Raw genomic sequence first — 25,399 nt, 5'->3', positions numbered from 1 at the left:
CCAGCCGGGGGGGGGGGGGTTGGGGTGCGGGGTTGTTACAGTACATTGGTTATTTTATGTTGATGTTATTGTTTGTAAAGTGCATTGGATTGGCTCGCTTGCCAACTCATGCTAATGAAGCGTACTGAATGTTAAAATGTTTACGCTTATTTGCATATTTATATTCCCGTTTTTTTGGCATGTTGAGCGTCACGGTGCGGAGATACGGCGTGGAAAGCACCGCGGACAAAATGTATCCATAAATAAAATTGTTAAACTTTTTGTGTGGTCTCATTTATTTGGGGTTCAGGGGGGGCCGACTTGGGCTCCAACTCATTGGTGTGAGGTTGGATTCGCATTTCATGGGGGTAACAAGGTTTTGATGGACCGGGGTCTGCTCCATCCCCGGTTACCCGCATTTTAGGTGTAGTTTGATCTTTTGACCGTTGGCGCCCTAACGTTGGAGGCTGAACGCTGTCTATGTTCGATTAATTACTATTAATTGTATTTCTGGATCTCGCTTGACCCCCAAAGGTTCCGTTTTCTGGTAAGCGAAAATCTCCGGGTTATCGAAGCCCCCGGCACGGATCCTTTCCCCGTTTTCACGTTGGGTCCACCTGCCCCGCCGTACGAGGTTCCGATAATAACGCTTATTGGAATGCGGCTTTAAAGGTTACTCCACGCACTACAGCGAAGCGGAGTTGGAAATGCTGGGAGATCGTCCTCTTCTGGGTGCGTAGTTTGGAACGTTTGAACCCTCGCTGGAAGCTCCCATTGGATGTCCAGATAAGAAAAAAAGCAGCTGTGTCTGACGGAGAACAAGGAACATTTCTGTCTGCTCCAGAAACATAACTGAGAGGCTGCGATCCGGGCTGTGCGCTGCGTCATTCCGCTCCACACCGACACGCAGATGTTTTCAAAGCTTTTTACGAGTCGCGCAGGGCCGGGGGAATCAGCCGCAGCTTCTCTGTTATTGTAAAGGGGTTTTGTTTTTTGCCAGAAAGCACATTAGTGATGCTTGTAAACGTGTCATTTCCAAATGTTTGGCGGTGTCCTGAGCCCCGAGCAGAGTAAATAGTACATAAAGGGAGCTCTCGGCGGTGGCGATCATCGACAAACGATGGGGGCATCTTCCAGACGGCCGGACGCGAAGCGCGGTTACAGGACGGCTTTCCTGCTCATCGTGCTGCTCCCCGTGAGACAGGTAAGAGGAGTTCTGGCGTTCCATCCCGCGTCTGGGACGTCTCTTAGACAGCAGAGAGGTTCAGAGAAGACTGCCGTGAGTTACAATAAAGGGGCAAATTCCCGCCAGGACTTTTCTAGCCTGCATTATCTATCGAGTCGGAAAATAGATCATGCAACTTTTAAAAAAAAAATTATGCCTGAAAATTACATTTCTGGAAATTAAAATATCTATTGGGGGATTTTATCCAAAAATCATAATATTCATAAAACCTTTTATATTGATTTAAAACAAAATAACTGGAATTAAAATATTTATGAAGGCACCTTATATGACAATAGTAACATTCATTAAACTTATCTTAATTATTAAATAATTGACTTCATTTTATATAATGCTTCCAAAATCGAACCTTAAAACCTATTAAATATAATTTTTTTGAAACAGTCTGTCCTGTCGATGTTGATTGATATTTGCCCTGCCTGCCACGAGGTATTTTTACTGTAAAATATTTTACAATTTACTTAACGTTTCCTATTTTTTATTTTGATAACTTTTATAACATTTTGACTTTTGTTTAGCTATTTTTTTATTTATTTAGTGTTTTTTTGGGGGGTATAATTACATTGATCTGGTTGTATATGTTTCGTGATGCTCCTCATCCATCGTCTGCGGCTCGAAATAAACTCCTTCTGCTTTGGCGTACAAACATCTTGTCGATGTTCACCATGCGGAGGATTTTCTCGGTTTTATCTGGAAACCTTTTGTGGTCAGTAATAGTTTTTTTTTGTGTCATAGATGCTGCATCATAGTGCAAAGGTTACAAAGGGTTACTTATGAATTTATAATACGGCTCCCTTTTTTAGGCCAGACTAAAAAAAATAAATAAAAAAAAATGTGCGTTCCCGGAATGATCAGGTGACTATTTAAAGCGACAGGGCTCTATTGTCTACATTATACGCCGCGACACAAAATATCAATTATCTGGGATTATAGGTATTATGGGGTCTATTTAAGGCATTTTTAGTTTAGATATTACTTGCTGAAATATATTGTTTTATATATATATATATTTTATTATTATTATTATTTATTATTATTATTATTATTTATTATTATTATTATTTATTATTATCATTATTATTGTTTTAAACTTGGCGTTAAGTTGTTCTAAATGTGTTAAATGACCAAAAAATAAACATTTTTATTTAATTTAATTAAATATTAAAATACAAACCTCTGCCTGATATTTCCTAATAAAATTGTTGCATGTGTTAAAAATTACAGGGCGAAAGTAAAAAAAATATACATTTTGAGTTTTGGAAGATAAATAAAAAGAAATCATGTTTGAAGGATCAGAGGTGAAGCGGGCGGACGGAGGGCTGCCTTATATAGATGTGTATTTTTGGACAGTATGTCATAGTCCAGAATCTGAATTACGTTGGAGTCGTGGGCTGCATTCTTAACGGTGATATATATCGGAATTCCTACAATACCTAAAGCGGCGCAGGCAGCGGGGTGTTTGAGACACAAATCATAAAGTGTTTAAATTACTTAAAGCTCTGTTTTGCGCGAAGGAACGAAAAATTTACCAATCCTGGAAAAAAAAAGTCGAAAGTTTGTCAGGTGCCATTAACCCTTTTCTTGGAAATTATTATATTTACTTAAAGACACGTTTCAAAGATAATTCAGGATTTTTCTCCAAAAAAAACTTCAAGAAAGTTATCTCGATAAGAATTTGCGGTCAGCGGAAAGCGATGAGTGGGGCGGCACAGCGGACGGGTTTAGGAAAGTTTTTGCTCCAAATGCAACAAAAAGGTGCCTCGTAAATAAGCTCTGGGATTTATGGGGAGCAGGGAGGATCTCCGGTTACTTTTGGGCACCCTGTAGTATGTTGGGGCTTTTATTATAATATGATATATTGTTGCGCTAGCGTTGGAGGATGAGCCGGCCAACGACGTCGAGATTCCACGTTGGCAAAATAAATATTATTGAAGTGGATAATAGATGAGGAGCGCTGAGTATGGGGGAAAAAGTCTTAAAAAAGGAAAAAAAATGGCCATTTATTTTATCTTATAGAGGATCCCTTCCCCCATTAACCTCAGGAAATTATTACGCCCTTCACCGAGGCCACGCTCTGTAATCAACCCAAATTCAACTGAAATCTTCCATGGGAACAGTAAGACGCCCAGCGATTAGAGGCTGCGCCAACAAGAACCGCACCGATTGGCCTGTTGGGAAATTATCTTGGACCCCCATTTTTACTCCTAAAGACGTTTTTGTTCACTTTTTTGGTTAAAACGTTGCCTTTTTCAGACTCTTCTCTGACCGGCGGGTAATAATAACGATATTCCACTTACAGTACAACAGCAGAAGCAAATCCTGTTTGGACAGAACTCAGACCGGAATGACTGATGGGAAACGAGTCCCGATAAATCCTCGCCGTCAGGCTGCGTGGATCCACAACAAAGACGCGCCGGCAAAAGGAAAAACAAGAATATTTCTGAACTATAGAGAATCTGCAGATGGAAAAGTCTGCTAAAGACGGAAAAAAAAACCCCATCGCCCCCTGTGTTTGAGTAGCCATTCGATAAAAGCCGGTCTTAGAAGTTAAAAAACATGGCGACGACCGGCCTTTTGGACAATCAAGCCGAACAGTAACGTTTATCTTTTGAGGAAATGGCTGATGGCATCGATATTAAGGTGTCTGCCAAAGACATGGCCAGCTGGCACTCCAGGCGCTTGCCCACATCGTTTCATACACACGCAATCTGTGGCTTCGCCGGCTGGTCATGCGCGGCCACATACTACATGATCATAAAAGCGTGTGGCCTCTCACCCATCCACCGGCTGGTGGCCACCAATGTCATGCGCGAGCCACCGCTTCATCCCCAGTCCGGCCCTGGCCATGTAAACAGCATGCCAGGCAGGAACGCCATTTTATTTCGATGCGTGAAATGCCTGCGGCCAAAGAGGGCATCTGGACGAATGAACGCATTTGTACCTCCGTCTCTCCCCGTCAGCGCATGATCTTATACCGTTTACCATAATAACGCACAGTTCCGTTTCGCTGGGAGTTATAAAGCGTGCGGCCCGAGTTGACGCGTTTAATAACTAATGCTTTCTTATTTTACTGGCGATCGTCTCCATTTGGAGCAGCAGGTTTATACAAGCACTTCATTTATCATCTGTTTACAGAGACTTGGATGCGTAATAACGAGCAATAACTCAAAGCGGCCTATTTACTTAGTAAGATCGGGAATGAGTCACTCGCCGATACGTTACGGGGTTACAGAGAAACCATAAAACAATCACCCCACCCAGGACACGGAGCGCCGACGCTCAGACGCGGACATCCAGGCAAAGACCGTGAATCAGAGGAACCGGATCTGCCAAACAGCTATCAGAATTGCGCAATTACCCCAAACCCAAATATATCTATTATTGTTTTAAGAGCAAATCTCAAACCCATCGCAGCGGACTAATAAAACACCTTGCCACGGAACCCAAAGCGTTTACCAAACATCTTCTACCGGCTCACCGTCTAATAGGAGACCACAGAGGTCTTCAATAAATACAACTGATGACCACGATGGCTTTACAAATTATACTTCAAATGACTCTTTACCATCCCCATCGAGGAGCCTTTTTAAGAAGAAATACCGAGAGCCGGGAACAGAGGGCATGCCCGGGGGGGGAGAAAGATGGATTCAGGTCCGGCATTCTTAAGTCTTCTTCAAAAAGTCTTCAGGTCGCCATTCAGCAGAAAGGGGTTCAGAGACACAGCTGGACCGAGCTGCATTTGTCTCAATAATCAAGTTTTTCTATTTAAATGCTCATGGGGGGGGGAGTTCTCCATTCTTTAAATATTTAATGGCGTCCACATGGAGAATTCACCCAAGATCTAAACTCATTCCCAGCAGAAGCCAATAGAACGGATGCTTCTAGAGTTTTCTTTTTACATTCTCCCCAATTCATTGACCCCATTATCCAAGTGGGCAAGAACCTAAGAGTAAACCCCGATACCCCTCGCACTGGGAAAGACCCCCCGATTCTGATACTCTGCAAAGTTCACTTCCATTGACTTCTTGGGCTGAGTTCTCCTGGCTTCCATCTACTCAACGCCACCGACGCTTCATCGAGCCCAGGTTACAGGAGCCCGCGTTTTACCGACTTTACCGTATATGTCCCGGAGCACACTGGAGCATAGCAAATGCATTATTCAGAAAAAGAGAGTGTAAGCTCCTGGGATCAGGGCCCCTTCTTCTGTACTATTCTGTTATAACGTGCGTTCATTTACTGCGGATAGCGTGTCTTGTCGGAGGTAATGTTACTGTAAAGTTATCGTTATTGGAACTCTAGTAGTAACCGTCATGTGAAATCGCTCTTTGTTTCAGAGGTAGATTAGAAGTGAAAATGAATAATTCACAGATTTACATTTTATTCCTGCAAGGTCCTGCGCGGGATCACAATATTTATGAAATGTGGGAGATAATTTGTGGGATTAAGCGACGTTCTGTTTATCAGAATTAGAGCGCGGGAGAGATTTATGACGGAAACACAGTTTCTGCGGTTTGGACGTCTAAAAAACCTACATGGCTGGAAATACACAAGCGATGGAAACGTTTAACGGCGCATGAAGCGGCCTCTTAGCGCTCGGGGTTTCATCGCAGCGTTAGAAATTGCCGGAAAAGCACGGAACCGAAGACGTAAATTCATTAGGCCAGAAACAAGATGTCATTTTATGATGGAAACGGGGAACAGTATGCACGGTGAACGTGATCAGGAAAGATGGTGCGGCTTGGGGGAGGAAAGAGAGAGAGAGAGACAGAGGAGAAAAGAAAAGCAAGAGAGGGATAGAGAAGAAAAGAGAAAGAGAGATGGAGGAGAGAAGAGAGACACGGAGGAGAAAAGAAAACCAAGAGAGACGGAAGATAAAAGTAAAGAGAGAGAGAGAGTCAGACGGAGGAGAAAAGAGAAAGTGAGAGAGAGGAGAAAGAGTGAGAGAGAAAGAGACTGAGGAGAAAAGTTAAAAACAAGAGACTGGAATCTAACACTAGAGGGTCAGAGGCTAAGATGGACTTGAAGGGCGTTTTACTTTATTGAGTGGTAGATAAATGGAACAGCCTCCCTGCAGATGTGGTAGCGGCTAATCCAGTAGAGGGTTTGATTTGGTGTGATCGGATTGACTGTTTAGAAGGTGTAGGTGAGAGGATCTGGACTCTCCAACATCACAGCGAGTGCGGATTTCACATCATTTTCCGATGAAAAGGGTGCAGATTTTCTCTTTTTGTTGATATCTGGTAAACGTTTGGCGTTCCCGGTGAGTTACGTGCCAAGTGCAGAGAAAGCAGCGGCAGCGGTGAAACGCGAGCACACGGGGGGTTATATGAATACGATTACAGGACAAACCTCTAGGACCGGCCATCCCAAACCCATAGCCTGCAGGTCCCGTCCGCGCATGGAAGAAGAGTCTGCAGCCTATAAAATAACGCCTTATTAAAAGCCCTGGTTTCAGGAAATGGTAGTTTTACGATGAAACGATTTTACTATAATTTACCTGAAATCAGAATTATTCCAAAGTATTAACCGTTCTCCGTACCGGCTGAAAACGCGAATAAATCCCCCCCCCGAGCTTTGAGCAGAATTCGCCATTCGCAGCCCTGTCAGTTATGCTGAGAAAAGGCATCATTTGGCAAACGGCGGGCCAGATGTTTAAAAAAAATAAAAGGTTTTCTCCAGACGCACATCTGTGTTTAATTACAGCGGCCGTTTCTCGCTACTGTCCTAACGGATACAAAAAGCAAAAAAAATGTAATCTTATTCTTAACACGACATGCCCCCCCCCCAAAAAAAAAACAGAATCCAAAAATATCCAAAAAACACCAAGAAATTCACTCTGATTTTACAGTCGCAGCCCATAAACGTATCTCGTGCCGGCGGTCCTGTAGTCAGACACGATTAATTTTTTTCATTGTTTCAGCTAAAAAGGCGTTTAAACATTTTAGCCAATATATTCAAAATATTTGGTGCCGACAATGCATTATTGTGCAAAGTTTAGTAAAATAATAGTATTTAATTATCTGAAACTGGGTTTAAATGGAAATAATCCTATTTATCATTTGTAATGGAAACATAAAAGCAGGCACTGATAGGTTGTTGCCATACGGTGGAAAAAAACTTCATAACAGCTTCTAGGTTGTTTTTAATGCGAAGAAAGAATGAAACGGATCATGCGCGTAACGGGCTAGAGAGTATAAATGTGATTTTCTTGTGGGTGTTGAAGTAACTTTTTCCCGGCTAATTTATTTTCCTTTTTTTTCTGTAAAGAATGTAAGAAATGTTACTTTTGTATAATATCATTTGATTTGTGACGTCCAGGTAATCATTTCTTAGTTTTTGTTGTATTTTTTATTTATGTTTTTGTACATTTTTGGTATTAATAATATCTTGAGGTTTGAGAAAGAGCAGACACGCAGAAGTTTATACGTTTAGGGAGTTGTTTACATTTTTAGCGGCCGGTGGCGAGCATCCAAATAACTGCAACAAGTTCTGTAATAACAGAAACGAGAAATAAAGCCGGGATAATTAATAACACGAGAGCTTTTAGGGTAATTGGGAGCCAACGGGAGGACATGAAAAGTTCTGATGCTCCCCATTAATTATTATTATTAGGATAATGGGACGAGAAAACGCCACGCACTTACTGCTCGTATCCTCCGCCGTCTCTTTGATGTAACAAACAGGAGGGGGAACGTTTGTGTTATTTCAAATATGTAGAATTACGCGGCGATGCCGTGCTTTCCTGATGTTTGGGGCAAAAAATGTAAAACAAAAAAAAAAAAAAATCAAATCAAATAAATTGTTGGGAAGTGGAAGAAATGCTAGAAGTTTTTAAATAGGAAATGAAAAAAAGAATAATAATTAAAAAACTTTTGTTAAGATCCAGCCTGGCAGCCCCACGACTGCATATTAAAGTACTTAGTATGAGGATTTTATTTTATTAAGGTTCGGAAGCGTTGAATGATCGATGACCTCTAAAGTCCTCTGCAGGCGTACAGTCAGGCTGGGAGCTGTAAAGGGTGCAGCATCTCCGGCACGAGATATTTACACATCTCATCATATATCATCTTATCCTTTCCGATAAATATTATTACCCCGCGATAAATGTTTCATCTCACACGGTACATTTTGGGATATTTACCTCTAAAACAGTAGGAAAAATGTGTTTGGTGAAGGATGATGAAACCTCGGGTACTTAATGAAAGTATTTATATACATTGGGAGAGATATTCCAAACATCCACGGCGGGGGATTATAATTCCTGAGAATAAATTAACACGGGGGCTACGAAAATCAAACCATTAACTGCAGGCGACGGCGTTATCGCAGGTGGAATGGCAGGTGGAGGGGCGGGGATATATGGCGTTATCGCGGGTGGAATGGCAGGTGGAGGGGCGGGGATATATGGCGTTATCGCGGGTGGAATGGCAGGTGGAGGGGCGGGGATATATGGCGTTATCGCGGGTGGAATGGCAGGTGGAGGGGCGGGGATATATGGCGTTATCGCGGGTGGAATGGCAGGTGGAGGGGCGGGGATATATGGCGTTATCGCGGGTGGAATGGCAGGTGGAGGGGCGGGGATATATGGCGTTATCGCGGGTGGAATGGCAGGTGAAGGGGCGGGGATATATGGCGTTATCGCGGGTGGAATGGCGGGCGGGTGGAATGGCGGGCGGGTGGAATGGCGGGCGGGCGGGCGGGCGTTAGGGCGGATGATCGGGGTTTATATAGGAGTATTTATAAATACTTTCCATATATATGAAAAATTCTCAATTCCAATACATTTTCTTTATTTTAATTGACAAAAAAACCCAAAAAACTGCCTATATCGATGGCGTGTGGCCCTGAGCCACTTGATACGACGCACACACCACAGAGCGGCGTTACGGGAGGGGGGGGTCATGATTATTATTAAAAACCATTAGCATAATTTTTAATAAATAGGGAAAAGGCCGGGGTATGCGCATGTTGTAAATGATCTTCCATGAGATGGCGTGGAGGAGAAGACGGGGAGATTTATAAAATCCGGTAATTGAATTTCCATGCTTTTACCGGCCCCATTTTTCATCCGTCCAGCGCTTTCTGCAGCGAAATATCTTTAGTTTGCTAAACGCATTAACGAGAAGGAATGGGTGCAGGTGGGGGCCGACGCGGCCGTTTCTGCGTATATTTAAGTGGTATATTCTATACACGATTAAAATACACTGCAAGGATAATTCGCATATTCCTACCATCTCTGCCCGGGGCCATGGAGATCAGAAAAACGATCAGAAATATTGGTAGATAAGTGGAACAGTCTCCCAGCAGAAGTGGTTGAGGCTAATACAGTAAGGGAATTTGAACATGGCTTACGTAATATCAGAATTATATATATTATTATTTTACTTTATTTTTTTATTATTTTATTATTATAATGATGATTATTATTTTTTAAACGCCCCAGAATCGGAAGGTGTTGTTTTTATTCCCGATCACACGCCTGATGAATCCGTTTGCGTCTGACACTCAAACCATTTGCCTAAATCACGTCTGAGTAAAGGACCCCCACGCTGGGAACGTGATTCAGTTTTTGTTTTGTGTGTTTTTGCAGGTCGGGGGGTCCATGCTGAAGAACACCATGAAGAAGTGGTCTCAGTATAAGCAGGAATGCACGGAGCGGCTGGAACGGGAACGCGCTTTGGCCACCGGTAAGAGAGATGATGTCAGAGGAGAAAAATACAATTAATGAACGCAGGAAACGTGCAGATTCACCGATCTTTCTACTTTTCGATGTGGTACAGAAACGATATATACTTTTCCTTAAAAATATAATTCTTAGGTTCGCTGCGCGTTCCGCCCAGGGATGGGTTAAGGTACGGTCTGCGATCAAACGATTTCAATACAATGTAACAGAACAGGGAGTGCAATAAGAATTAGGCGGCTGCCTACAGGTTGGAGACCCCTTCCCGAAATCAATGAAGTGCTAGCGGTTTTGCTGGATGGAGGGGGTCGCCGGCAGCAGGAGGTCCCCATCGTGTAAGGATTTTGGGGCCCCAGGATCTGCTCTTTCCCCCTCTGACTTTACTTAATATGGAACCCATTCTCAAAGAATTTGCCATCGGATAGGGGCAGTTCGTCTCATCTAATCCGGCAACAGTAAGAGCTCAAACCGCGCTCGGCCCTTGGTCTTATCTCATGTCCAGGATTGCCTAATGCCTACCCCACGCAGGGTTAAATTCTGCACAATGGACCGGCCCCTACATCCGTCTCTCTGCATGTCTAGCATAGAACCACGGGGGGGGGGGTAATTGGGACGGGGGGGTAAACTGGCGAGGGATGCATGTGTGGCACGTTATATACGCAGAAGCGGACTCAGAACTCTCAGGCAGCACCTGGTGTGAGTGGGAGAATCACAAAGGAAAAGGAAAAAACAAACTCCCGAGCATGGCAGGACTCCCGGCAATTCGTTAGCAGGTTTTTTTATTTTTTTTTTACTTAATCATCCTGATTACAAGAAAAACAAGAGAAGAATATGGTTTGAGAGCGAGGAAAACATCCTCTCACGCGCAGGAACATTTTGTATTCTTTATGAGTTTAAAGTCTAATATAGAAATTTCAAGGTGGAACGGCCAGCGATGGAAAACGACTTCGGTTTCTAACTATTGGAGATCAGCGACAGATCCTGTGTAATTGTGAAAGAGTTAAGGTGGTGAATCCCTGCATGCACAGAGCCATTTTGTCTCTGGAAGAGCCGCCCCTTTGAGGCTACCGGGTTAAACCACCACACAGAGGTACTGCTTGGGGACACCTTTGGACTACTCCATTAAACCCAGTGGGGGGGGGGATCATGTCTTTTAAATACACTTCTACCCACAGCAGCGTGCCCCGTACAAAGATTAATTCTAGAGCAAACATGAAGTAATCTACAGAAAGACTATGGTTTCCATGGTAACTGCCCATTATGTACAACTTGGCCCCAGAACCGTTTCTCCTAATTCAGGCCCAAGATTCCATATTTTGTTTTAACGTTACATGGTATATATATATAGTGTGTATTACTGTATTACCCAAAATGCTGAAAAAATGGTTTAATTTACCCCATTTCAAATCTAAGTCCGTATTCAATGATTTAGGAGATCCAGCACAACTTCCTGTTTCGCCAAATAATCCCGACTAGGAGCTGCCATTCTATTATAATAAATTCCTTAATAATCTATGAGATGCCGTTAATGCGCATCCGTCAATCCCAATCAGGGTGTCTTAAAGCTATTTCCTCGTCAGCATTTCTGTGGATGCATTGGAGCAAAAGGGCGGCATTTCAGGAAACGATAAAATCCAGTAGCGGAGCGTTTAGAAGGCGAGGGAGGATCGGATTCGTCACGAACGCACGAGCCCTCGTGAATATAGATCGTTCATTATCTTTCAAGTATTTTTTTTTCCCTTGTAAAGTGCTTACTTTCCTTAAACTGCCGCGGCTCGCTCGCCAATGGCGATATATAAAAGAAAAAGATAGGGGTCCACCGTATCGCGCACGCAGCAGGATAGCTGACCATACAAGATCCAAGGTGAATGAGTAACAAACGGGGTGATTTCTGCGGATCTGGAGGGAAGACATGTTTTTATGGAAGCGTCAGTAATCTTACTATGAATAGGATTAGCGGGGCTAATCCACTAAACAGGGAGTTTGTAGGAGGGCCAAAGTGACATCAGCAAACGACATCACGTTAATATAAACTCTAAGACGAGAGGTTATATGGTTCCCGGCCCAAACATACTGGAGACGGGCTACGCATGGATTCCGGACAGAAAGGAAACCCGGTGCTAGAGAGGAGGCCACGAAACCCCAAGGTCGTGCCTCTCGCCCGCACATTTCAGCATATGTTTTTAGTACATACTATTCGATCATTCGTGGCCACATTTCAGAGTTAGCTTTCCCTCCAGAGCTTCTGCAAAAATAAACGACGAGATCCTACTGCGAAGAGGAATTGTGAAGCGAGATGCGTGACAGAGGCAGGAAAATGCCCCCGCAAGCATCCTCTCCAAATCTCGGAGGATAAATGGTATGGTCCACGATCCTCGCTCTGGAAAATCTATCAAAGCAGGGATTTCCTTTGGAAAAAGCAACAAGTAAAGTCTATACGCCGTTTCATTCCTCGTTCCAGATTTGACTGCGGTATTTGCACTTAGATTATCCATAAATTTAGAGCATGATGGGAAAAAACGTGATATCGATGTCGGGGGCCCTGAAAGAGGCAGGATGTCCCATCAGATCTTTGTATATTCTGTTCTTTATTGGGTTCTAGGTTGTCATCCTAGAAGAGCCTTCTGAGTTGGGCGACTCGAGCGCATGTTGTATCTTTGGTGAGGCCTGATCTGGTCTCCTCAATTCATGACTATCCATGGCTGGGATTCCAAAACGGTCCCCACCAAGCTTGGCCTCGTGGAAGGTCCACCACACTTCAGAGATAAACCGCCTTTTGGCACTGGTTTTAATCCATTATTCAGCCCTAGTCCTGCTGTATGGATAAAGAACGCGGCACAAAGCCAATGAATCAGACTTCTTTTCTTCTTTCTTCGCAGGGGTATACTGCAACGGCACGTTTGATCAGTTCGCCTGTTGGCCGTACTCTCCGCCAGGAAATATATCAGTTCCCTGCCCGTGGTATCTACCGTGGATGGACCAAACAGGTACTGGGGATCCGTGGACGCGGGTAGCCATATTTGTTACTTATTTTTGTATTCAAGCCCATTTTCCGACCCTAAAACCTCTCATGTATAGGATAACGTATATATATATTATATATATATACACACACACACATATCTTCATAAATTCTCATTAAAATGCATGATTTTACGATATCGCCAAATTTAGTTTTAAAGGAAAACATGGAATCTTTGCTCAAAATTATACTTTTTGGGGGTTAAAAAAAGATACTTCTTGCATATTCCTGCATATAAAGTGCCTTTGTCTGTAAAGATTCCCCAAAGCTCCATGCAATCTCATTAATATACGCAGGATCCGGGGAACCCGAGGGCTTCTAACGAACGACTCGAGCCAACGCGGCTTAAACAAACTCCCGTCACCGTACAATCTGTTTCCACTTACCGAACACGTGCCCTTGTATATAAATGTAAACACGCGTGTTCCTCACCTGTGTGGCCCCCGGGGACTAGCGGTAATTTTATCAATCTCCGAAGGTCTAGTTTAATCAAACACATCGCAGCATCTAATAAGAACAAGGAACGTTTCTCCCTTTGTTTACAAGCTCTACGCGAACACGATGAGAAAAGTGATTTGTTTTGGTGACAAACATGTTTTACGAGCCTTGAATTAAAAAGCTACAAGGACGAGACTCTAAAGCAAGTTTTGTTTACAACTTCTTTAACGCAAGCCGCACACGCGTGTATATTATATGTAATCCCCCTTAACATGAGAACACACACATAAAAGTCAATGCCGTTTTGGTGAGATCTCCATCGCCCTTGGTACAGGGACATTTGCAGTCAATTTATAAAAATAAATTATATATTTTTTATACGTTATAAAAAATAACCTGAAATTCTCCAATCATTGTACGGGGGATATGACTGAAATGGTCATACGAGGTCTGGTTTGGGAAAGAAGCAAGATCTTGGAAAGTTATTCCTCCATCTGCATCCAGTAATTGGCCATATAATAAGCACACGGCTAGAAACGTACTAAAGACCCAAAGGGTTAAGACGCGGTCCTAGCCAATGGCGACAAGACGCGGAAACACAATATCCCAGCTCATAAAATATAGACGCGAAGCTGTAGGATAGCTTAGATGTCTTAAAAGTTACAAGACAGCCAACGGTAAAAGCGTTGCCAGTTGGGATGAGAAGTCCATGGCCAGGAATCGAGTCGTAACTCATATACAGTAAATACCCTCGTCCGTGTGACGGGCCCATTGCGTGACTGCAAACGAGGTATGGATTATTTCATAAACACTAAAAAATAATCACTATGTAGCCAATCATCCAAAGGGTCGTAAAACCCAACAATTATTCCAATGTAATAGCTTAGCGTTCCGGTCCATCGAGGGCTTCCAGTGTTCCGCCATCGTTAACGCTTCCAGATCGCCAGAGACTTTGTAACAAACAGAAGTTTCAGAAGTGGTGAACCCGGCACCGAGCGAGCTTTCTGACTGAGAAATGTAGATTGAGGGTGAAAGTCCTGATAAGAGTGATATCTGCTGTATGAAAACCAGAGAGAGAGAGAGAGAGAGAGCGAGAGAGAGAGATCGGCCGCGTTCTCACCGAGTAAAGCCAAAGTATTAGGATGTTAACACGTAAGACACAGAAGATGAATGCGATGCGATGGCTTGACCTCTCGTGTTTAATTCTAGGGAACACGGGATATGTATACAGATACTGCTCCGACAAGGGTGTCTGGCAAACGATGGAAAACTCCACAAACATTTGGCGGGATGTCACGGAATGTTCTGCTAATAGTAATCTCTTCAAAGAGAATGTGAGTCAGAAATCTTTCCTTTTGCATTTTGTTTTCTTCTTATATTGGATTTTTAGATACTTTCGGGGTCTGGATATCTTGCGCTGTAAAAGGCGTGTTAATGTGCATCTCCTATGATTTGTATGGTGGGTATTGATTGATTCCCGTTGGGCCAATGGGATGGGAACGGCCCTCGTTAAACAGCACAATGGACTCCTTAGCTGGAAACAGTCGACATGCCGCATCATCCATTCAAACTTTAATTCGGTTTGCCGTCTTGGTAGATGTCCTTTCAAACGACTTGACATGTTAAGTAAGGAGGTAAGTTTAATGTATCACATGACAAACCAAAGAAATATCCCTTTCCAGGCAAATTCAGTTTGGGGAAAGTGTATTACATACGGTTCTGCCGAGTTACCGCTCTTTTGGTCTCCTGTTGCACCTCCGTGGAGGTAACTTGAGATCTCACCCCGGGGGTTCCTTTTACTTGTCACTTCCAGCTGGATGTATGTAGAACGTTACATTGTATAATATGTGATCTCGTGGATTTCTGGCCTCATCGACAGCCTCTGCAGGGCCCGTTCACGGCACACACATATAGCACGCTCTGTAAATATGTCGCGTTGCGCTGGATACGGCGCGTTGGGTTTGTTAACCCGGTGCTCTGCTTTCTATAACGAGGAATGGGAGCCGTTGGGTGTGTGGCAGTGTGTAACCCCGCTTCTCCAGCCATATGGAATCCTTCACAATGAGAGGTTAAACGGAGAACACTTCAGATCTATTTTTAAAACGTTAACATCTGTCTTTGGACAAAGAAGGATTTATTTGGTTTACAAAACATGTCATACGGTTTGCCCCGATTCTTCACTTTTTTCAAGGATATTTCAATGTATTTAATCACCCTCTAACCGGAGACCAACGCAGACCCGTTCCTCTGCCAAATCTCACCCTCCATCCCCAACATGCTGGCGTGTCTTCAGATTACAGAAGAGTTAGACAGTCACCTTGTTTGTAAACCACGGGAGCAGCAACCTTCCCTCTTCTAATAGTTTGCAGGATTTTTCTTCAGGAGGAGAAGCGAGGCAGCTTCTCAACGATGCAGGTAAAGACGATTTGCCGCCATCAGATACTTAAAACACAAAGACACCCAAATCTTTGTATATATATTTCCAGACATTCTATCGTTCAGAAACCCATCCAGGCCTCAATGATCCAGGTTTCCTGATGGATTATTGACTGCGGAGGTGGCCCCCATGTCCAAGACAATGAAATATCTTCAAAGGACCCATCGTGGCCTCTCCACCCAGCAGATGAATAGGGCAGGAAGAAACACCGTGCGTTCTCTTTCAGAATGAAAAAGCACACACAACACTTGAAAATAATCAAAACAGAAAACCCAGCCTGGTTGATGAGATTGTGGCTCTCCAAATGCATTTCTGTTCCCGGCGGATCTCTTTGATTTATGTTAGAAATCGCACATTTAAGCCGGCTCCTCAGAAGTTGGGTCTATTTCTTCGGCTGTGATGAGCAGCGAGCCCCAAGCTCTGACACGGGGGTCTCCATGGACCACGGCAGAAGACATCCGATCACCAGACGGTCTCGATAGCGATATAAGCCTGGCTCACGCCTAACCTGGGGGAAGCTCGAATCTAGACTCTCCAAAGGCAATTATCGGGCGACCATCCAGGGTTCGGCAAAAGCCGGCTCTCCATAACGTGTCGAGAAGAAGTTTTCTCGGAGTTTAGACATTATCCAAATGTTACATGTTTACTATGCGTATTTAAAGACTCTCTAATTTAATAAACCCGTTTTTATCTCGACAGGAGAAAGAACACTCTCTCCTTACGCTGATCCGCGTGTCGTACACCATCGGGTACTCCATATCCCTCGTCACGCTGGTGCTGGCTTTATTCATTCTTCTAATATTTAGGTAGGAAGCAAAGGGTTAAACTGGTGTTTGAATTTGCAGAACACATCCTGTGTAACCGGACACCGCGCAGCAGAGAGCCCACAATCCCCGGATTTACCGCAAAAATACCGTACAGCCATTGTGAGGAGATTTATGATTCTCTGCTTTCCATCTTTAAGCCGGCGGTATCTCTGAATCCGCCACTTTCTCAATCACGTGTTAAATCCCCCTTAGCCAGGAGCAAAGACAAAAATGGGGGGACGCGAGGGTGTAAATTTCCATTCTAGGAGGTTTATATAGAAAGTATGAATAGAAAAATATGAATTTCAATATCAGAAGAAAAATGATGCTGAACAGCTTGGCGTTTGAGAAATAATAGCAAACATGCGCGCTCCATTTATTTCTGCAGAAAACTCCACTGTACCAGAAATTACATCCACATGAATATGTTTGCCTCATTTATTATGAAAGCCGTGGCCGTCTTGATGAAGGACATGGTTCACACGAACGCGTACGCCAAGAAGCCGAGCGATGAGAACGGGTGGATGACGTATTTGAAAGGAGAGGTAGATGTCGTCTCGTGTAGAGCTGTGAAACCGAGTGACGCGGGCGTTTAGAATGGGATAGCATTTAGAGAGAGACCCATGAGACTTGGAGGTCTCGGTGACTCGTTTTCATAAAAATGGCCACCAAAAGCCATCGCAGTCTGTACGCGGCCTCCAGCTTGGGATGGAAGAAAGACTAGTTCCCAACAAACTAAAGACCAGGTGGCCACCAATAGTCTGGGATCTCCTCTAAGGAGATTTTATTGTAATCTCTCGAAAACCTCTGGGATCTAGGATTTAGAAGCCACCTGTGATCCCTCTAGGCCACCGGTTATTGTGTTACCGGCCCTGTATTGAGAGACGTCATCGCCATGGCTGGGGTGGTTTCATCTTCCAAACTGTAGGCATGGAATGAAGGCGAGGGGGTAACCGGCCAAGTTTGTAGGAGACCAACATTTCTGAGACTTTATTGTGGATCTTGGCCGGCGTAGTTGTGAAGTTTAGGGGAAGACAACATCAGGAATGGCTGCCAACTGTACAGCAGTGAGTCATGTATGAAAGCCGCGAGCCATCTTTTTGTTTTATACTCTGTCTGCTCCGCTGCCCTCTAACTCACCCCGTCTCGTTTCTCCGCTCCCTTTTCCAGGAAGCGACCGCATGCACCGTCGTCCAGGTCCTCATGCATTTCTTCATAGGAACAAACTACTTTTGGCTCCTGGTGGAAGGCATTTACCTGCACACTATCCTGGTGACCGTGGTGCTGTCCGAGAGGGGGCTTCTCATGAAATATTTCGCAATTGGGTGGTGTAAGTAGACCGGTCCCATATATAATTATTTACAGAATATTCAATATTCAAACATTTCCCATGCACATATCATATAATTCCACCATAACTGACTCCGCCACAAAAACATTCAATAAAAGCGAAGTCTCGTAACACAATCCGACGAAAAGGCAAAGCCTCAAAGCTCCTCTCCCAACATAAAAACGCACAAACCGCGATGAATGTTTTTGGATCAATCACATCAATAAGTAGCGTTTTAACTAATTAAAACCCTGGCAGCTTCCACTCCTGCGACAGAACATCGCGTACGGGTTCTCCGAACTTTCTCAACTCATTTCTTCATTAACGTAAAAGGATTTTATTTCCTTTAAGATCTGTTTTAAATCATTTAATTCAAATTTTCCAAAAATAAACCCACCTTCTCTCTTTTTGAGATCTAGGACGTTATTGACGTCCGCACTTTGGTTCAGACACGAGAGGTCACCCAAATATTTTGGGACACAAAATTCAGGCTTTTTCCCCCTTAAAACGAATATACGATTTTGTCCTCTCTCAAAGCCCCTAATCTTCTGTATAAACGGCCCCTGTGGGCAGCGGTCCCAGAGCGCGAGGGTCCGTGGATCTAACAGGACAAACCACGACACCATTTCTTAATGTTCTCAATTACTTTAACTTCATAAATATCTTAATAAATATTTAGCTTTTATTATTTTGACCTAAAAAACCCCCCCACAATAATTTAGAAGTAAATGTTGGTCACTCACGTAATTTTCAAAAGTAATTTTAAGTAAAGAGGAGAAAATGACAGAGTGAAGCCCTGATTTGAAGACTTTCCTGTGCGCTCAGTTTGAATTTGAAACAAAACCCCCAAAAAGTTAACCCCCCCCCAAAAAAAATCCAGGCATTTCACGTGAATCTTTTTTTCTCTTTACGCTCCGCAGTCTGCCCGCTGCTCTTTATGACACCGTGGGTCGTAGCCCGAGTGTACCTCGAAAATAACGTGTAAGTTTTTACTTTCTTTTTTTCTTGGAATGCGAGTGTGAAGATGTCGCGTGTTATGGGAGAGGTGTTTAGGACACAAAACTAACCCTAAAAAATAAAAGCATAAACATGACACTTTATTCTCTAGTGATTTTTTTTTTTTTTAAACTTAAAATACCCCACCCAACGCAAAAAAAAAAAAAAAGCATTACATTGTAATTCGGCTCTTTTGATTTTATTACCGTACTTTGTAAATATGGTTTTTAATAATAATTCCCCATAACCTATTGAATTTAGGTATAATAAATGATGTCTCCTGAGATGTTGGGGTTGATTTTTGGGTCACAGTGATTGCCTCTGAAGCAAACGACACAATGATGCATTATCCGTTCCCTAAAGACCGCATACACGGTGTAAATATCGATCATTTAACTACCCCCCCATAAATCAGAGGCAGACAATGGCAGAACCGGCTGGATAAGAGGATTTCAAAGGATCTGATATATTTCTGGATAGTAATACAGTCGCGAGAAACACGCACACGGAGTTAATACTTTTCACCAGGAAAAAGGCATAGAAAACAATATTTAGCCATTTTAATGCAGCTTTATAAATTATAAAAAAAAAAAAACGCAAGGATATTCCTGCTAAATAAAAAAAAATAAAAAGTCTGATTGGATTTTTCTGAGATATCTCATTCAAAAAGTGCTTTAAACAAAAATAGCTATTTATATTTGTGGGTTTTTGGGTACATTTGCTTTGCACTCTCCTTCTCTGGTGGAGCCGTTCGCTATTAAAGTCTATGGACAAGCAATAAGGCTGGGTAAGGGCAGGTTAGAAGGGGTAGGACAGCCGAATAACCCGACAAATGTTTTTGGACGCGACCTCTTAATAAATAGACACAGAGAAATGCTTAAAACACTAAGGAGCACAGAATGGATCCAGTCTGGATGCTGCCAACTTTTATCCAAGACATCCCCCATGTGGCCAACATGGGAATTGCATGTAGGGGGGAAAAAACTTGGAAAGGGTTTCTCTACTGCTTTATAATATGGGAAGATGCATTTAAATATTGCAGAAACCTCCAGCTCCCGAGGCACGATAATCACAAATACACTTCTTTCTAACGTAACCTTGTGTGGTTATCCAGAGGTCGCATTCACTCCTCGGCCTAAAGGTCTTCATGTTAACAGAAAGCTAAAATTCTATTTCCGAGCATCTCGGATGAGGGGTTCGTCTCCATTTAACATTTTATTTTCCCCTTTTAGGTGCTGGGGGAGAAATGAAAAAAAGGGGATCTGGTGGATCATTAAAGGGCCGATGTTGCTGTGTATTTTAGTAAGTAGAACACAGCTCGTTAGGTCAGAAGTTATTGTGCGGCTGGCAATATGTTGACTTATTACAATTAATCTTTTTTCTGCAGATAAACTTCATTATATTTCTCAAGATCTTAAAACTTCTGCATTTGAAGCTCAAGGCTCAGCAGGTGAAATCTACAGATTATAAACTTCGGTAAGAATAAAGATCTTCTCAATGCCGCAGAATGGACAGTTTACCCCCAATATAGAAGTCAAATCCCAATGCCGGAGAATCTAATGAGAAAGTGGGAGATTTTAATTTGCTAAACCTAGTTTTTTCACTTATTTTGCGCCATTATTGTTTTATTTTTTTTAAATGTTCACCGTAAAGAGATTTTAGAGTAAAGCCTTTTTATCGGGGGTCGGATAGCTGCTTCTCGAGGCTCTCCCATGAGTCCTCCAAGTTTCGAAAGGTCTAAATAGATACATAATCGATCAGCCAATCAGGAAGGAGACACCCGGTGCACCGCGGGAAGAACCTCCCAACAGTGACGTTATTGCCGAACGTTCTATTATAAAATGACTTCATCGAAAGGAAGAAATGGAACGTCCAATAAAACCGTGATAAATAATGGACAGGATTGAAGTGAATTTTAATTCTAGACCTTAATATTATATAAAAACGATATAAATATGTATATAACTAATACGTTGAATTTTATTTGAAGGCTGGCCAGAGCGACCCTTATACTGATTCCTCTGCTGGGGACGCACAAGCTGCTCTTCATACTCATTAACAACGAACAGTTCGAGGGTCGCACCAAGCAGGCGCTGCTGTTCCTCGAGCTCACCATGGGATCCTTCGAGGTGAAGTTGGGGGGGGGGACCGTTTGGTTTCTTGCCTTTTAAAGATGAGGAGCTATAGGGGGTGGGGGTGGATCAGATGCACGCCGAAAAAAGCGTGGCTCTCCACCAAAAAACGGAGACCGTTGCATGGCTCTCAGAGAAGAAAGGGAGACCGACGTTTAGTGAGATGCAGTCACTTAGGCTTTCAAGACCTGAGAGGGGACGGCTGAGATCTCGGAAGGTTACGTGATTTTACATCTTTCTAAATGTCACTCGATAAAATGTTTTTTTTTCTTTCACCCGGTACGTATAAAATTAACGCATTCATCCTGTTTTGTTTCCTAGGGGTTCCTGGTTGTCATGTTATATTGCTTCAAAAACGCAGAGGTACGTTAAAGCAGGGCACGAATTCAGTGTTCAAGCAATTGCCCCTAAAAAACCCTAGTAAAATATATGAGGGCATGCAGTGTGGGAACTAAATCCCTAATAATCATACAAAAAGAGAAAAAAGACTTAAAATCTCCATTTATTCAAAAATATATTAAAATAAAATGAATGTAGAAAGTGGTGGGAAATTGAATCGTCCCAGCTATGGGCTATAATCAGACCAAGGGGGAAAGAACACCACCCTCCGGAATTCTGGAACATCTTGGGACAATCCATGGGAATATTGATACCCCGGTCTCCGACATGTCAGACGTAATAACGACGAGACCTGTTTGACAATTACTGGCATAGAGTTAGTTACGGCTGGGCCGGGGGGGGGGGCACCGAATTACGCCAGCGGGGTTCTCCTGACTTATCGGAGGAGTCTTCTAGAATTATTATACGAGGAAGATAACGGCGAATGCTTTATAATTCAGGTGGGACTTTGACGTCTCTCTTATCTCCTCCGTTTCTAGGTCCAAGCAGAGCTCCGGAAGCAGTGGAATCTCTTCCTGCTACATTATGTCCCCTGCCAAAACTGTCTGATCGGGAACAGAGACAAGCATCAAACCAAGCGTTCTAAGCCGCCGCGGAAAAAATACCTAATAAGCAACGGGTTCTACCAGGATGTGAAGCGGCCCAGCAGCGTCCAGCTCCTCCACGTCACCGTTAACGTCACCGCCGAGTCCGACCCCCAGAGAAGCACCCAGCTGGAGTACTTTGCAAGGGGAAGCGTCTCGGAAAGCAGCGATGGAGGGCTGACGCTGGGCGAAACGTTAGAGGAGACAATGGTAGAGAGCGAGACATAACGGCTTCATACGACACGCAACGTATTCCGCTAAGTCTCTAAAAAACAAACAAACAAAAAAATCATTGAGACACGGATCCCAAGGCCGCGTCGGGGCCCCCGGAGTCCGACCTTAACTGTGTTCAGAGAACTAATTACCGTGAACGATAAACAAACAGCTTCTTAGAACGCTCAAAATATACCATCTTGGAAAAACAACATCAAAAGAAGGACATTCCATTAAAAAATATGTAAAAAAACACAAAATCAGCAATAAGGAGTAAACTAAACGGCACAGGGAGCTCAAACGTTGCATTTTGACTATTTGGGTGGGCTGGCCTTCAAGCAGTAAACAGACAAATATGCAAATGACTTCATCTGCATATTGGGCTATGACGGAGACAGCTCAACATTAAGCGCTTCGAGCCAAAACTGCTTTATTTAGCCCAAAAGTTTACTAAATCAGATACACAGAATATGAAATAAAGTAACATTTTATGGTTTATTCAGACACTGTTTATGCTTTTATAATAAATACATACTTTTAGAATATATGGAAAAAACTATTTTGAAACAATGGGTTAAAAATTGTAAAAGCCCTGGATTTCAGGAAATTCTTTTATCATTACGGGATGCTGGCTGAGGGTATTAGGAGCACAGACTTTGAAAATACTCTTTTTTTCATGAATTGTATTATTCAGTAGTATATTTAAAATATATACAACTTTTTGCAGCAAGGAAATAATATGTATATAAAAATGTAAATTACTGGCTTTGATTTTTTTATATCAATGAGGTTGGTGCATAAAATATGTTATTAAAGCTGAGGAATTTGTAATATAATACAAAAAAAAAAATCTACATTATATTTTTTACGTTTCCCTCCAGTAACTTTTTTTTCTGCGTTTTACAAATAAAATTGCATCGTCTTTGACATCGCAGAGGATAAGATTTATCGCCAATTAATCTCCTTTCTGATCCGCGATACAATGAAAGATGGCGTCCGTAAATTTTGCACACGTGCATATAATCGTTTTTTATTAAAATGCGCTAAAAATAAACGGCGGTCATTTGGGTTTTTATTGATAAAGACGTTTCAATAAACAACTAATAGTGTTTTAAAAGCTCGTCGGGATGGAGACTTTTAACAAAGGGAATCTATATTAATCACGCCTTTCAAATCACCAATCAGCGCCATGGAAACGGGGTTATAACGAATCGTCTGCATTCTATCATTAAGGGTTTGTTAATGGTTTTTTAATTTACTTACATCACAGGGATGTCATAGCCTAAAACACGGCAGGGTAAATAGCCTAAAACACGGCAGGTTAAATAGCCCAAAACACGGCAGGGTAAATAGCCTAAAACACGGCAGGGTAAATAGCCTAAAACACGGCAGGGTAAATAGCCTAAAACATGGCCGGGTAAATAGCCTAAAACATGGCAGGGTAAATAGCCTAAAACACGGCAGGGTAAATAGCCTAAAACATGGCAGGGTAAATAGCCTAAAACATGGCAGGGTAAATAGCCTAAAACATGGCAGGGTAGCCTAAAACATGGCAGGGTAAATAGCCTAAAACACGGCAGGGTAAATAGCCTAAAACATGGCAGGGTAAATAGCCTAAAACATGGCAGGGTAGCCTAAAACACGGCAGGGTAAATAGCCTAAAACACGGCAGGGTAAATAGCCTAAAACATGGCAGGGTAAATAGCCTAAAACATGGCAGGGTAGCCTAAAACATGGCAGGGTAAATAGCCTAAAACACGGCAGGGTAAATAGCCTAAAACACAGCAGGGTAAATAGCCTAAAACATGGCAGAGTAAATAGCCTAAAACACGGCAGGGTAAATAGCCTAAAACACGGCAGGGTAAATAGCCTAAAACACGGCAGGGTAAATAGCCTAAAACATGGCAGGGTAAATAGCCGAAAACATGGCAGGGTAAATAGCCGAAAACATGGCAGGGTAAATAGCCGAAAACATGGCAGGGTAGCCTAAAACATGGCAGGGTAAATAGCCTAAAACATGGCCTAAAATAAAGCATTGTTATACAAAAAGCTGTATAATTTATTATTTTTGAGACAGTCACATGGTTCAGAAGCGGAGGTATTTTAATGTGAAAGTAGGCACATCCGCGTTTTTTTCACGTGCGCCTCGTGGTAACTACATACCGGGGAAGGTCACAGGTCAGGCTACCCGGAGCCTTGCAGCTTTTGGGGAAGCAGCTTAGTGGGGGAGGGGGGGGGCTAGTCACAAAGATGGGTGGGGCACATTGGCCACACAAGGGCCAGTGCGATCCCCAGATAAAGAATTGCTTGGGCGTTGGAGGGGAAATGGGCGGAGAGAGGGCACGGCCTGGACACAGAGTGACCCGAAGACCCAAGAAAATGGGGCTTCATCCAGAGACTCCGGGTGAAACCTAGAGAGTTCCGAGGATTGGGTAACAGCGAGCGTCAGGGCCAGATCAGACATAACGAAGTGCCCCTGCCAGCTTCTACGCGCATGTCCCGCTCTTACCCTCTCGCAGCATGCGCTGTGCATATCCAGCTCTAGGGAGCACACTGTTGGACCCGATCTGTCACTGGAGCGGCAGTAGTGGCCCTTTGGTCCACCGACCCACCAGGGGGCAGATGGCCAGTCAAGAGAAGAGAGGTGCTCAGGACTAATAATTATTAAGGGCTTATTAGTCCCTAATTAATAACAAATAGCTGAAAAACTATTAATGGTTTGCTTAAAGTGCATTTTAAGTCTAATTGGTGACGTAGCCACGCTAAGTGAAGAGTCTTTCTTTATGCATAAACGGTAATTTCAGCCTATAAAAGTTATTTATACTTTGCACGCGTTTGCTGACAATTTAACTGCTGGAAGATCCATCGAGTAGCAAAATAAATCTCGGTTAAAAAAAGAGACCTGGTAGTGAGAGGAGGCATTAGAGGGATGTATATATTATTTCAGTGACCTCAAAACGCAGATGGCGAGGTAATCCGAGCGGCCTTATTGTATTTGTTAAAGTCGAATTAAATCTTAATGCCGCACAGAAAGAGACCTAAGCTGATTAGCTGCCAAGTGCCTTTTGTGGCTGAGAGGAATTCAGCCATTAGAAAGATTGCAATTTGAGTAAATTACCCCCTAAATTCAATCTTTA

The 25,399-nt window shown here is 43.0% G+C and overlaps 1 protein-coding gene across 1 annotated transcript; it reads left to right on the top strand.

Moving 5' to 3' along the window:
* The first annotated feature begins 1,101 nt into the window (after nucleotides 1–1,101).
* On the top strand, nucleotides 1,102–22,491 carry GLP2R (glucagon like peptide 2 receptor). The gene is made up of 13 exons (XM_053453467.1): nucleotides 1,102–1,183; nucleotides 9,816–9,912; nucleotides 12,785–12,892; nucleotides 14,575–14,699; nucleotides 16,502–16,608; nucleotides 16,997–17,153; nucleotides 17,779–17,938; nucleotides 18,859–18,919; nucleotides 20,167–20,236; nucleotides 20,322–20,410; nucleotides 20,925–21,063; nucleotides 21,388–21,429; nucleotides 21,945–22,491. Exons 2-13 carry the CDS (start codon nucleotides 9,828–9,830, stop codon nucleotides 22,275–22,277), a joined length of 1,476 nt encoding a protein of 491 aa, XP_053309442.1. The 5' UTR covers nucleotides 1,102–1,183; nucleotides 9,816–9,827; the 3' UTR covers nucleotides 22,278–22,491.
* Nucleotides 22,492–25,399: the final 2,908 nt, after the last annotated feature.

The sequence above is a fragment of the Spea bombifrons genome, chromosome 13, assembly GCF_027358695.1.
Source record: "Spea bombifrons isolate aSpeBom1 chromosome 13, aSpeBom1.2.pri, whole genome shotgun sequence".
NCBI classification, from domain to species: Eukaryota; Metazoa; Chordata; class Amphibia; order Anura; family Pelobatidae; genus Spea; species Spea bombifrons.
Note: the sequence above shows the minus strand (reverse complement) of the source record. Positions and strands in the feature narration are given on the sequence as shown.